Genomic DNA, 14,041 nt, shown 5'->3' with positions numbered 1-14,041 from the left:
GAGCAACTGATTGTTCTTTTAGAGTATCTCAATCATTTTAACAGTTATGAACTAATTTCCACATGTCACGTGATCTAAAGTTTGGGCCAGTCAGGTCTGAGGAGCAATTTTTCAAATTGTGTTAGGAGGTGGCATTTACCTCTGAACATTGTTGCTTAGTCACATTCAAGAGCTGATATGCATGCATTCTCTGAATTTTTGACTGTCTGTGTCATTGTTTAAATATACAAGAATACTTATTTATTTGTTTTAATTAGTAAAAAAAACCTTGGAGGTATCACACAAGGGCAGATTAGGGGGTGCGCGGGGGGCTGAAGCACCTTACTCCAAAATTTTACTATGTGCTAGCTAACTACAGTACAGGTGCAGTTGCATCTAAGCATATATGGGCAATGAAAACACGGAAACAGTGAAAAGAAAAGGCTAATCTCTTCTAGGAATCAATCATATGGGTAAACCTGTTGCTATTCCGCCTGTTAAACATCAAAAGAAATTATGTAAACAGTCAACTATACTCTAATGGAACATCCATCTATAAACTTTAAAATATAAAGAACAAGGACCAACTCCTAGACCCTTTTACCATATTGCAACATTAATATATGCTGTGTCCATATGAAACCACTGCTAGAAAAACTTAGCTACATAGTTACAGTGGCTCACATAATGCTTATTCAATAAGGTTCAATCAAAATTATTGCCAAATTTGATTTCAGAAAGCTATTTTCCTGTGAGGGCATGCCCCCAAGATCCCTAAAGCATGCTCTTCATACTGAATGTGCTTCTTGCACTGCAACCAGTTGCCACATTTTTTAGCACCCACTATAGATACCCCTAACTTAGCACCCCCCCTTGGGAAATCCTAGATTCGCCCCTGTCACACTAATGTATATTAAGTATGGTTTAAATGTCTCCATGTCAATCTCATGTAATCAGAATAGGGTAGAGAATTCCGTTCAAAGATATAGTATTTGGGGGAAAAGGAGTTGAGATATATTTCTGTTCTGGCTTGATGGTGAGAGTATTTTAATGACTCTGGTAGCTACTTGGAAAAGATGGTGACAGCAGGTAGTGATGAGTAAATTATTTACTAACTTCAAGAGTTTATAATATATATGTATATTATGAACTCTTGCTAACTTGAATAAAAGAAATAATCTACTATTCTTTCATCTATCTTGTAGAGAAGGCCAATTTTTTACTGGTCTAATGATACTATTGTGATGGTGTCTTTGCACCATGGGTTACTAATTTATAACAAACCGTGCACATGCAGCCCTATGTTGAATCATTTCAAGTTGTTTAATTGCATTATGATCCCACATATGAGGTAGCAGTAATCTAGCATTGGTAGAATCAGTTGTTTATAGCTACATTCACAGAGGTATTTGGAAGAGTGTTCATGTTTCATTTAAGACATTTAACATTGAATGACACTATATCAATAGCATAACTCATGCATCAATACTATAACTATATGTATACCAACTCTGACTTTACTATATAGACTGAACTTTCAAATACCTTCTCTATAGCTTGAGAAAAATACAATTCCAGTATATATATGCAGCAGAGGTCTATTTTTGTTTCAGTCTAGTATGTTTAGTTTTAATTTTTCCCCGTGCTACATTGAACACTCTTGCCACCACCCTTATCCCTGTCTGTCCAGTGCTGGGCAGCTGGATAGTTTAGTTTAGCAATTGTTTACAACTGGCAAACAAGATGTGTAGCCGCTACATGGATTGTGCTTAGTGTAGCCATATTTTTATTTATTTATTTATTGGGGGAAAAGGGCAGACAGCAAAGCTGATTAAGCCCTAACAATTATAAGTGCTGTACAATCAAGATTGAAAATGCAGCTAAAGTGTTCGGTTCAATTAGTTGCGGTGGCAGTGAATTCCATTCCCGGGTGGTTGTTGGAAAGTAACTTGTCATGTACGTAGGTGGTGGTGTTTGTTGTTGGCACAATCAAGTGAAATGGATGATGATGTCTAGTGTGTATGAATGTATTCTGGTAAGGATAAGCCAATTTCTCCATGCATTATTTGGTAGAGCAAATTAAGCCTCTGTTGCTTCCTTCTCTTCACTAGGGGTAACCAGCCAGCATGGCACTAACACTACTGTGATAGCTATAGTCAGATAGAACCCATCTAGCTGCATGCATGCCTTTGAACCTTATCTAAACTTGATATCTGCATCTGATATTGCGGGACCCAGACAACGTTTGCATACTCCATTATTGGTTGAACCATTAGCAGATCAGCAGATGCCTTGGCACATGATGAACACTTGCCAAGATGACGTTTAAGAAAGTTCAACGTCCGTGTAGCCTTGTTAGCAACGTTTGTAACATGGGTGGACGATGAGAGGTGATCATCTAGCATAACTCCAAGGTATAAATGAATATGTGTTAGAGATAAAATGGATCCATGAAGGGAGTAATTTTTGCAATCATAGGATTCTGGGAACTTGTACATCTCATAGCAGTGCATTTAGCTACTAAGGTTGTACCTCATCTGCCAAATGACTGCCCATTGGGACAGAGCATATAAATTCTGTTGAGTAGGATAGAATCTTGTTCTGTTTTAATAGAATGATACAATAAACATGCAGTCATCTGCAAAATGTCTTAGCTGAGGTGGTAAAGTCATTGATGCAAATCAAGAACATCAGCGGAGGTTCAACATCACTGCATAGCTAGCTATCTTATACTACACCTCTGCATGTTAATGCATGAAGTGATCCACTTCTGAAATTGAACCCCCTGACCCTGGCTGCTGCACTCCTGAAAGCAATGCAGTGGCGGATCTAGGATTTTTAAAAGGGGTTTCCGAAAGTAGGTATAGCTGAATAGGGTATCTGATGATATTTCTCCGGAAAATTTTGAGATTTTAGAAGCTCTGAGATCGGATTTTAGGCTATTTTTAGTTACCAATTGCAATAAATCCAATGCTTTAAACTGTAAATACTATAGATAACTACAGGCAAATATGGTGACCACAAGCTGTAGCTTTGATTGCTCTATTAGAGTAACTACATGACTGCTCTATTAGAGTATCTCGATCGTTTTTAATGCTGTAGGAGAAAAAAGTGAAATGTTGCTGAGGGTTTGATAGCAATAAATGATGTCGGTTAAGTGCAACTGCATGTATGCATGAAATACATAGTATATAGTTGTTTGCTATGGCAACTTGTCAGTGCAACAATGCTTATAAACTTAGACTGCCACTGAGCTAAATTTAAAAGGGGGTTTCTGTCGAAACCCCAGAAACCCCTCTAGATCCGCCACTGCAATGCAATACAATGTGGAAGATCTCTGTACTTTAAGCATTAATAACTCTGATTTACAGCACTTCTAGCAATAGCTAGATATAGCACATGCATTGCACATGTCTATGGTTGATTTTATATCACTATTACATGTCTGAACTGTTGAAACTATGCAGACTTCTATAACTAGCTGAGTTTCGTACTATTAATTTTTTAAGGAGCTATAATTAGAAGCATATCATGTGTTCATGCACGTGAAAGAGCACCCCTCCCATCTCCTAATAAGATCAACTACATGCAACAAAGAAAGAGTGGCAGATTATACTGACTTATTTATTTGCAGAGAACAAAATTGCGTCGTGGTAACATCGTCAGGTGTGTTTATAATTATGTCATGATTGTTGTCGAGTAGCGGACTGCAAGGTCGGGTGACCGGGCAATTCGCCAACTGTGATGCGACTTTAATTATGAACCTAGCCCTCGACCTAGCTAGCCCACTCCTAGTCCATGCATGGATGTATATGCTAACACCTGTATCCTGCCCATGCGGCACGCTGTGCAAGTGCGAAGTGCGGAACTGCATGATACTAAAATTACTGACTGAGTCACGTGCGTCTTCTATTGCGCCGTGCCATAGATTATTATTATTATTGTTTACTGAGCAGTCAGCCCTGCTGGTGTGCTCAGGAATCACGTAAACAAATACATTAGGTACAATAATATGATTGGAGTCTAGCTGTAAATAGATCAGTATCTGCAATTTCAATTGTATCAGTTGGTAGTATGTTCCAGTCGTTTATTGTTCTTGAGAAATAGCTGTTTTGGTATGCCGTGGTGGATGAGGTAGGTAAAATATAGTGAAGATGGTGGTATTGTCTTGTTGGTCGTGTTTTTGGTAAGTAATAATGAGGAATTTGGAGTGATAACTGTTGGTAGTGTATCTTATGCAATATTTGTAACCTAGATAATTTCCGACGAATTTGTAATGTAGGCCATTTCAGCTGATCCAACATTAGAGAAATTGAACTGAATCTGCCATAGTCATTCAACACCCAGCGCGCTGCTCTTCGTTGTACTTTCTCTAACTCTGAAATATCTCCAACGTGGTAGGGATCCCAAACAGCAGATGCATACTCTAGTTGTGGTCTCACCATTTTTAGGTAAGCTGATTCTTTAACTTGTTTTGAACATTTGTTTAGATTGCGTTTTAAGAAATTGAGTGTTCTAGATGCTTTATTGACAACATTTGATATGTGAGGTGACCAAGACAGTGATTTATGAATTAAGACTCCTAGGTACATATGTTGATCAGATATATCTAGTATGTGACTGTGAAGTGTGTAGTCGTAAGTGAGTGGTGATAAGGATCTCGTGCAAAGTATAACTGTACATTTACTAATATTGAACTTAAGTTGCCAAGTATCGGCCCATTCTGACAGTTTATTTAAATCTTCTTGAAGTCTGTTGATGTCTTCTACACTATTGATAACTCTATAAAGCAAGCAATCATCAGCAAACAGGCGGAGTAGTGAGTTGATGTCTTTAGTTATGTCATTTATATACAATAGGAACATTAGAGGTCCAAGATCCTTTATCTATGGCCGTGCCAAGGGGATGTCACTGCAATAGGCACTGTACTACGATCTGCGACCGCGATCAAAGCTAAAGGTCAATGAACAAGGCTGATTTTCACGAAGAACAACGGTCAAGCTGTTTTCCCAGCACGGTCAAAGCTTTGCTAGTTAGTAGTGCACGAAAATATAGCAAAAATAAACGGAACCAGGTCTATGGTCAAGACAAATTTTCTAGGAAAGTCAACGGTCAAAATCGAAAATTGATCTTGACCGTGGTCGCATATCGTAGTACAGTGTCTATTGGAGTGACACCCCCTTGCGTGCAACTCAGTACTGCTCTGATTGTAGTGCAAGGATGTGCTTTGGGAAAGTATTCCAGATGACGGAATTACCATTATTATTATTGTGACCACGGATGCACTAATGAGTGTCAATTCTTTTTGTAGGCATTTCACGAAATTGAGATTAATTAAGTGAGTGGGTCACGTAACAAATCTGTTTTTTTTTTTTTATTGCTGGCTGTTCAGTGCAGTCTAGTCTTGTAGCAAGCTCAAGGGGTCTGCAATGCAACTAAAATTGCGTACGAGATTCTGAATCTTTAGAGATTCACAAAAGATTCAGGAATTCTACTTTAAAGATTCAGCAGGCAACACCACACTAAGGCCACTCCAAATAAATTCTCAGTTTCCCGTCCTGGACTCAAGCATATTTGCATGTGGGTGGGCGGTCCATTTCCATATAAGATTAGCAACCTTTCAAGCCTTATTTTCCTGGCACAACCAGCATAAAAGCATGCTTAAATTAAGCTTGTTTCTTCCTTTATAAGTTGCAAAAATAACACAAACGTAAAGTTTGTGCCAATGTGATATCACTGTTGGTTGACATGTGAGCTGACACTGTTTCAAGATGGTTTTTACTGAGCCTTTCAGTATGCAAGAATAACCAGAAAATAACAGGAGAATACGGAATGATGGAATATTTAGAGCTGACAGTAACTAGATGCAGGCGGTGGATGGGAAACAGAGAATTTATTTGGAGTGGCCTAATGTATAGTATCCTAAAGAATCCAAAGCTTTACTATAATTTGACTAAGATTCAGAAGATTTGCAAAGATTCAGCGCCAAAAAGCTGTACGAGATTCAGCTGCATTGCGGACCCCTCAAGCAGGCCAGTTTCTTTTGTGAGCTACATCTATTTTGGGAATGTGTGATAATATTTTATTAAAGGATGTGACTAAGATGGGAAATGGGCTAGAAAATGTAATTGCAAATGTACCGGCTCCAAGCCTAAAACATGGTTTTAGTGTAGCCTACAGTCCAGCATTCCAAAAAAGTACAGTATCCCACAAGCAACACAACAAACGTAAGCCCATGAACACAATTTATGAAGTGTGATCACCTACCATCAAGCCCTGAGCTTTAATTAAAGCGAGTGATAAGCAAACTTGTTACTATTAGTGCTGTAAACAAGGTCAACAATGTAACACATAGATTCTATTGGAGCAGCCAGTCTTTGTAACTACAATGTGATATGTCCTCGAATCCACCCGTCACCCGTTATGTCAGGGCCGGAGGAGGGAAAATTGAGTTGGTCAGGCCATTGACTATAATGTTGAAATTGCTACTATATACATGCCAATGAGAGAGGAGCTGTTACACAGTGTGCGAAGTACGAAGCACGAGCATCCTAAGGGGGTCTGGGGGCATGCCTCCACAGGAAATTTTTGAAAATCAGACACTCAGATATATGCAATTTTAGTGATATTTCACTGCTAGCTATAGCTATATAAATATGCTCAAGCCTATCTGTTGTTCTTCAGACTTTCTATACTATGTATAATTGTAGACCTGACATACAGGGGACACAGCATGAAACTTGCTGTATGGTTCATTTAGTTATAGCTAGCAATTAGAAGTTCAAGGGGGTCTGGGTGCAACCCCCAGGAGCTGCAGAATTTTTGCAATTTAAAGGCTTGAAAATGCCTTAAAATTGATGCTAAATTTTAAAGTAAAACTAGCTAGCAACTTGCAACTGTCCCCCCAAATTTCACAGCAACATGGCCCCCTTTAGCTAGGATATAATTACTATACAGTGAATTCACACAGCTACAATAAAAAGCTACACAGCTACAAAAATACAGTATACTACTATACTGGTTTTTATGAAGTGAACGGATCATCACGTAAATATACTGGTGGACCGTCACGAGACCAATCAGTATTCGAAAATGGCGCGATGTGGGTGAGACTGAGAGTTTGTTCAGTATCTCGACAGGACGAGTGGGTAGTTGAAGAGGAGTGATTTCTACTCAACATCTCATCCAGATGGCCACCATGTAATGTATGGGTGTACAGCTTCTTGCCGCGGAATGAGTCATCTGGTTTGTCACTGGCCAGCCCTTCGCCCAGTAAAAGAAGCCAAGAGAGACAAGCCAAGCAATGCTAATGATTATTTTATGAAGATTGAATTGTGATATAAGTATGCTGGTTTAGAATCAAAGAAGGCACCTGCCTTACACATGATAAATGCCTACTGTCAGCACACGTGATACTGTACGTAGAACCCACAATCATTTCTGTACAAAACGATAAGAATGCCATGCTGTACTGTAAGGTAATTGGAGGTATTATGCGTGTAATTCTGTGCTTTAGTTAGGCTTGCATTTTCAATAACATCTGTAAAATGTACGTAGCTACATGTAGATGTGATCGTCCAAAGATTGCATGAGAGTAATTTAGTTCGAACTGGTCAGCTAGTTGGTTCATTTCCAGATTATTGGTCTGGCTCAGGCCTGACCAACCGGACCGTCTCCTCTGGCCTTGTATGTTGAGAAGCAGCCACAAAACTGTTTATAGCAATTAACCTGAATGGCACAAATCCAAGTAACAGTGTCTCTTCAACAAGTCTTGAAGCTTGTATCTTAGCTTGTTTAGAGTGCATTATGAGTAGTACAATATGCATACAGAAAAGAATCCGAAATGTTTATTGTTTGGTAACAAGTATGTATTAATTGATATGGTATGCTATGTTTCGAGTGTATATGTATGTAACATTAGTCAATATTCATACCCACAGGTAAATATGACAAAGGCACTGTTTTTTATTGTTATTGTGATGCTGTGCACTGACACTATTTTTGGAAATGAAGACTGCTCAGATGCTATCTCGTGTGATTGTCTTTCCTCTGGTTCATTAATTCGCTTGGCATCCAAGGAATATGTAATTACTAATCAAACCTCATGCATCATAGAAAATCATGCTGATGTTACGATCACTGGAGATCCTGATGGGGACACGACACTGAAATGTACTAGTGAATTCAACATTGTGTTCATCAATACTCGAAATTTAACGATCAGTAACATCAAAATGAGGAATTGCGGGGGAATACTTGATCAAAAAATTAATCAGACTGTTGTCGATGCTAACCCTTACTTTCACTTTGATAATGGAACCAAATATGTTTTGATGTTTCTTAATTCATTTGATATCACACTACGTGACATTATGATGGTGGACACTACCGGTTACAGCATTATTGCTTTTAATGCTTTAGGAATAGTAGAGTTGTCCAATGTGAACATTACAAACAGCACAAGTATTATGGCAGTTAATGGCTCGTATTCTGGTAGTGGAATTGCTTTTGTATATGCTGACCATGGAGGTATTAATAACACTGAGTTAAAAATAAACAATGGTACATACTTTAACAATACAGGTACCATAGTGCAAGAAAAATACGATAGTTTTCTTAGAGTAATGAACTTGGGCTATGCTAATGACCGTATTCCTGTGTTAGGTGCTGCTTGCATTACCATTTATTATTTACAGTCAAATTATAACCTTGACACTACCATATACAATGTTGAGTTCTTGAGCAACAATGGATCTTTTAGTTCATCCATTTCTATAATTCAAATGCACAATACTAACAGCCAAACAAGAATTGAAAACTGTGTCTTCAATGATAGCAAAGCTATACAAGACTTCAGCAATAATGACACCATACGAATCGGAGGAATATACTACATTAACTTGGAACTTGAAGATGGTTTTGATTCTGATAGTGCTACACTTGGCAAAAAAGCTGAAGTTTTGACTGTTTTAAATTCAACGTTTGAAAACTTGGAAGGAAAACTGGGAACAGCATTTCATCTAGAGAAAAACTCTGTAGATACGATACTTGTCATTGTTAGAATAGAACGCTGCTATTTTGTGAGCAATAAAGGTGACACTGGATCAGTAGTATATGCTAAAGATCGACAAACAAAGTGGGCTTCGTATCCATCTTTAGGAGGTAGTTTCACTGTTGAATTAGTTAACATAAATGCCGAAGATAATGTACTCTCACCTGGCAGTAGTATAGAGGGTGCAACTAGTAATTTTATTACTGGAATATTTTACGTGTATAATTGTTTGGTTACCGTCCAGTGCACTAGAGAATGTAAGTTCATAAATAACCAGCCATCAGTTTTCTATGGATATACATCAGCTTTGTCAATGAGTGGGAGTGTTTTCTTTTTGAATAATAAAGCTAGGTTTGGTGGAGCTGTAAGATTAATTGATACTGCAATGTACATTGATGTTGATTCTTCCATATACTTCAAAGGAAACAATGTAACAGGAGATGGGGGCGCATTAGAAATTCAACTGCCACTTACAAATATTCAATCTCAAGATTATTGTCCATTCCAGTTTATGGGATTATCACGAAACAGCACAATCACTAATGATGACATTGGAAATTTTCAGAGAATAACAAACATTAATGTGACTTTTGAAGACAACTATGCTGGAGTCAATAGTTCTGATGAACGATTCGAATCAATATATTCTAATGTTTTCTATATTTGTTCATGGTTCCCGAGAACCTCAGTTCAAACAACAATTGGTCCAAACACTTTAGTGGAGAATGGGACACGGCAAGCAGTATATCATAGAACATTCAATTATCTTACTTCGAGCACGTCAAATTTAAACCCAACAGAAAATCACCTGAATATTTTAGCTATCTCACCGTGCATTTGTAATGAAACTGATGATTTTGGAAACTTTGTTGAGGACTGCCTGAATGGTAACATCATTAACATGGCAGACAAACTTAGAGTAATACCAGGTCGAAGGTTTGTGTTAAAAGTTACTGCCATTAATACAGTAGGCTCTGTCGGTCATTCTGCTGAACTTATCAGTAGAGCCTATAATGGAACATCTGGTGATGAGTTTCCACTTGAACGTGATCAACTACAAAGACCTTTCTCTGTAGACAGAGAAGATCAATGTGCTGAAGTAAACTTTACTATATTTGTCAGTAACAAAACTGCATCTTTTAAGAACACTAGTGGAATCTTACTTTTATCTGTGGCAGTACCAAGAATTATCAATGTTTCGTTTACATTTGAGGACTGCCCTGTTGGATTTGAGATTAAAAGAAGTGACTCACATTATGCCTGTAAGTGTAGTAACTTTATCACAAGGACTGCCTTTATTGGGTTCCAGTGTGATGATAATTCTGGACTATTAACACGTTTAAATAACAATCAGTCATGGATAGGTGTAATTGACGAGGGCGGTAATCCTGAAGTACAATATGTAGAGTTCTGTTCACCCACTCTGTGCAGTTATTCTAGTAACATTTTGTCCTTTAGTTTGACTGAGAAAAACATCCTCTGTGGTAAAAACCATGAAGGACGTGCATGTGGTGAATGCAAAGATAGTTACAGTAGAGTGTTTGGCTCTAATTCATGTAAGAAATGTAGCGATTACTGGCTGTTCACTATTCTACTCTATGCTGTATTGGGAGTGATACTGGTGGTGATTCTCTTTATACTCAAGTTCACAGTTACAATTGGGCTAATAAATGGGCTGATATTCTTTTGTAATGTGATGAGTATCAATGAAGAACTTTTCTTCAATGAGAAAATTTCCAGTTTTTCTTTCTTGAGAGTCTTCATTTCTATTTTCAACCTGGATTTAGGATTTGAAATTTGTTTTTATGATGAAATGACACAAGTGGCCAAAACAGGTTTGCAATTTGTGTTTCCAGTTTACTTATGGCCACTAATATTTGTCATCGTGTATTTGAGCCGCTACTCTCATCAATTTCAAACGAGAGTCTCTAACACAGCTGTACCAGTGTTTGCTACTTTGATCCTGTTGTCCTATGCTAAAATATTGCGTACTGCAATTAGTGTATTTTCATTTGCGGATGTAAAGTCGGAAACATATGGAAGCATCCGAGTTTGGCGACCAGATCCCTCCGTTGATTACTGGGATGCAAGTCATGTTGTTCTTTTTGTAATTGGCACTCTGTTTCTGCTGTTTATTTTCCCATTTGCCATTAGCTTCACCTATCCAAGAATATTACATTACAAAAAGTTTAGTTACTTTTTCCCATTGTTTGACTGTTTTGTTGCTCCATACAAAGACAAGTATAGGTTCTGGTTTGGTGTACGAGCAGTGATATTGATTTATTTAGCCTTGATGGAAACAGTTATATTTGATGATAAAGAAGCTTTACTCTTATCAAGTGTTATTGTGGTTGGATCATTTGCAATAGCTCAAGCTTACATCCGACCATTTAAGAGCACCATAGTTAACTGTGTTGACCTGACATTTACCACTATCTTTTTATTGCTGTCCTCGACTACTTTGTACTTTCATCCAACAATGAATGGATACGATAAAGTTGATGTTACAGTATATGTTTTAGGCTATTTTGCATTCATTGTTTTCTGTTTTGTGGTTGTTTACCAAATCAACGAGGTCAGCAAGAAATCCTACTGGTACATCACTACTGTAGAAAAGTTTTGGAAAAATATTAAGAAATACAAAGATAACGAAGTGGTTAATATTCTTTTCTCCTCTACCACCATTGCTAAAAATGTAGCAGTTAATCGATTCCATCGATTGGAAAATGTTGACATACCGACGCAGAACCGATTTCAAGAGTCTTACTATGAAGAAATGTAACTTTCGACTGTTATGTTGCTATGTATTGTAACTGTGTTTGAGTACGTATTCCATATCTTTTTTATTAATATATACAGTATCTTTAATTAGCACTTTCAGATGTACATATATAACCTATTTTTAGCTACATACTCTCAAACAAGATTGTATCATTAATTCCTGAATATTAACCATACAATTACACTCCTTGTTTTTAAATCTTGTAGCTCTTGTGTACTTGCAGTTATCATCACAAAATTTTTAGCAGCACTTCCCTATGAACTACAGTAGTGGTATCAAGGAATGGTCATTGAATAATAATTAAATTTGCAAAATAATAATGAATAAATCAATGTGTATGATTTTATTACAATAGATGCACTCTGTTTATTTACACAACTTTTAGAATTTTGCTGGATTGCTACACCATTTAAGTACAAGAAAAAATATTTCAGGATGGCTTGCTCTAATAGATCCTTATTCCAAAGTGTGCCTAGGAGTTACTGAACCAATAAAAATGTATGTCATGAATAAATTATAGCTGTTTTCATTCCTTATCCCAAAGTCAAAAAATGTATGACAAAAACAATATATATACATGTATAAGAGCCTTCATATATTACTCATAAGCTTCCTGACGCACTCCATGCAAGTAGAAAAAATAAACTGCTCGCATGTGCATTATAATATATACTCATTGTACTATGCCATGTCGGAGGCAATGGCTATGCATGTAGCTAGCTAGTACAAGGATATGCTTCACTACCACAATTTCTATTCTAGTCCGGCTCAGATTTTGGAATGCACAGGTAGGTTTCCTGAAGCAAGATCAAGATACCCTAATAGAGCAGTTACCCTAATACAGCAGTCAAGTATATGTAAACTGTTTGAAGTCATTCTCAATTTCAACTTCAGATGGTCTGACTTTCAACTATTTTCTTCTCCAAACTCTGACATGATTTGCATTATGCTCAGTGTATATGCACTCCTCACACTAAGGTACTATGTGGTTTGCCTAGCTGGCAACACACATAATAAAACTGAATTGGAAACCAGTTATGTATCAAATTTCCTGGAGCCACTCATGGATTGTTACCATATCAGGGGCAGTTTTAGGAGGGGAGGTTTCTGGGGTTTCCAGAAACCCCTTTGGGGCTGGGCTTACTTCAGAACAGCTGTCCAGCCCTTAGGTAACTAGTATTGTACTGATTCTTCCTTAAACTACAACTATAAACCCATGGGACATAATTTCACACAAATCATATATACCCAGTATCACTAATACTCATCTGCTAACTTTCACTATTCTTGCAGTAAAACTCAAGGATCAGAACTGAGTTATTTTTGAGAGTATCATCTGCTCTAATTCTTTTTAACTGACATAGCAGTAAACTTTCCAAGGCTATATACAGAGCAAACTGAATAGGATATAGAAGGTGATGGTAATAGTGATAATGAAGGAGAAATGCTATAAGTAGCTATAAAGTTTGATAAACAGAATCATGACTACAATAGCTATAGAGCTATAAAAACTTGTCAGTAGAACACGTACAATCTATCATAGCTAACTACATAACTATTGGTGAAAACATGACACTATTAATACTAGTCAGCATCATTAGATCAAAAACCCTGTAAAGTATATAGTAGGCTTTAATTATAAGTAGCAAGTTTATTAAATTTCAAGCATTGTAAAAGTAAAACCTTGTCAGCGTCTGGGGGCTGTGCTCCCGGGCCCTCCATCTGAGTCCTATACCACTGGAAATCCCTTCTAAAAATCCTAGATCCGCTCCTGATTATGCATCTATTCCAGCTTCATCTTATAGATTTATGCATCTCAGTTTTACATGCACAACAGTGTTCAAGGTGTACATTTAGTTTCAGTGGCTGGGCTGGGTGAATATAATACATGCAGCAGCTATGGTGATATAGTGACCTTATGAAAGCATGCAGGTAGCTAAAACAAGCATGAAAATACAAAACATAATAATATATAGTGGATACTAGAGCTTTGCTACAGTGACACAGCATGGGTATTGTACATGTATGGCTGAGCTATATATATCATTATGATGTGAATTTCAGGGGATTGTTGCATGGCACAGGAAAATTTCATTGGTGCATAGGCAGTGAAAACATTTCATGAGTATTCCTTGACATACTGACATTTCCATAGGCCGTTCTCTGGTAATGAAAGATACATAGATACAAAGCAAAAATACTTCAGTTGCTACAATACCACTGTAAGC

The 14,041-nt window shown here is 37.4% G+C and overlaps 1 protein-coding gene across 1 annotated transcript; it reads left to right on the top strand.

Moving 5' to 3' along the window:
- Positions 1-3,530: 3,530 nt before the first annotated feature.
- On the top strand, positions 3,531-11,931 carry LOC136263752 (uncharacterized). The gene is made up of 2 exons (XM_066058389.1): positions 3,531-3,645; positions 7,920-11,931. Exon 2 carries the CDS (start codon positions 7,926-7,928, stop codon positions 11,811-11,813), a length of 3,888 nt encoding a protein of 1,295 aa, XP_065914461.1. The 5' UTR covers positions 3,531-3,645; positions 7,920-7,925; the 3' UTR covers positions 11,814-11,931.
- Positions 11,932-14,041: the final 2,110 nt, after the last annotated feature.

The sequence above is a fragment of the Dysidea avara genome, chromosome 8 (assembly GCF_963678975.1).
Source record: "Dysidea avara chromosome 8, odDysAvar1.4, whole genome shotgun sequence".
NCBI classification, from domain to species: domain Eukaryota; kingdom Metazoa; phylum Porifera; class Demospongiae; order Dictyoceratida; family Dysideidae; genus Dysidea; species Dysidea avara.
This window is presented reverse-complemented; position numbering and strand designations above follow the sequence as displayed.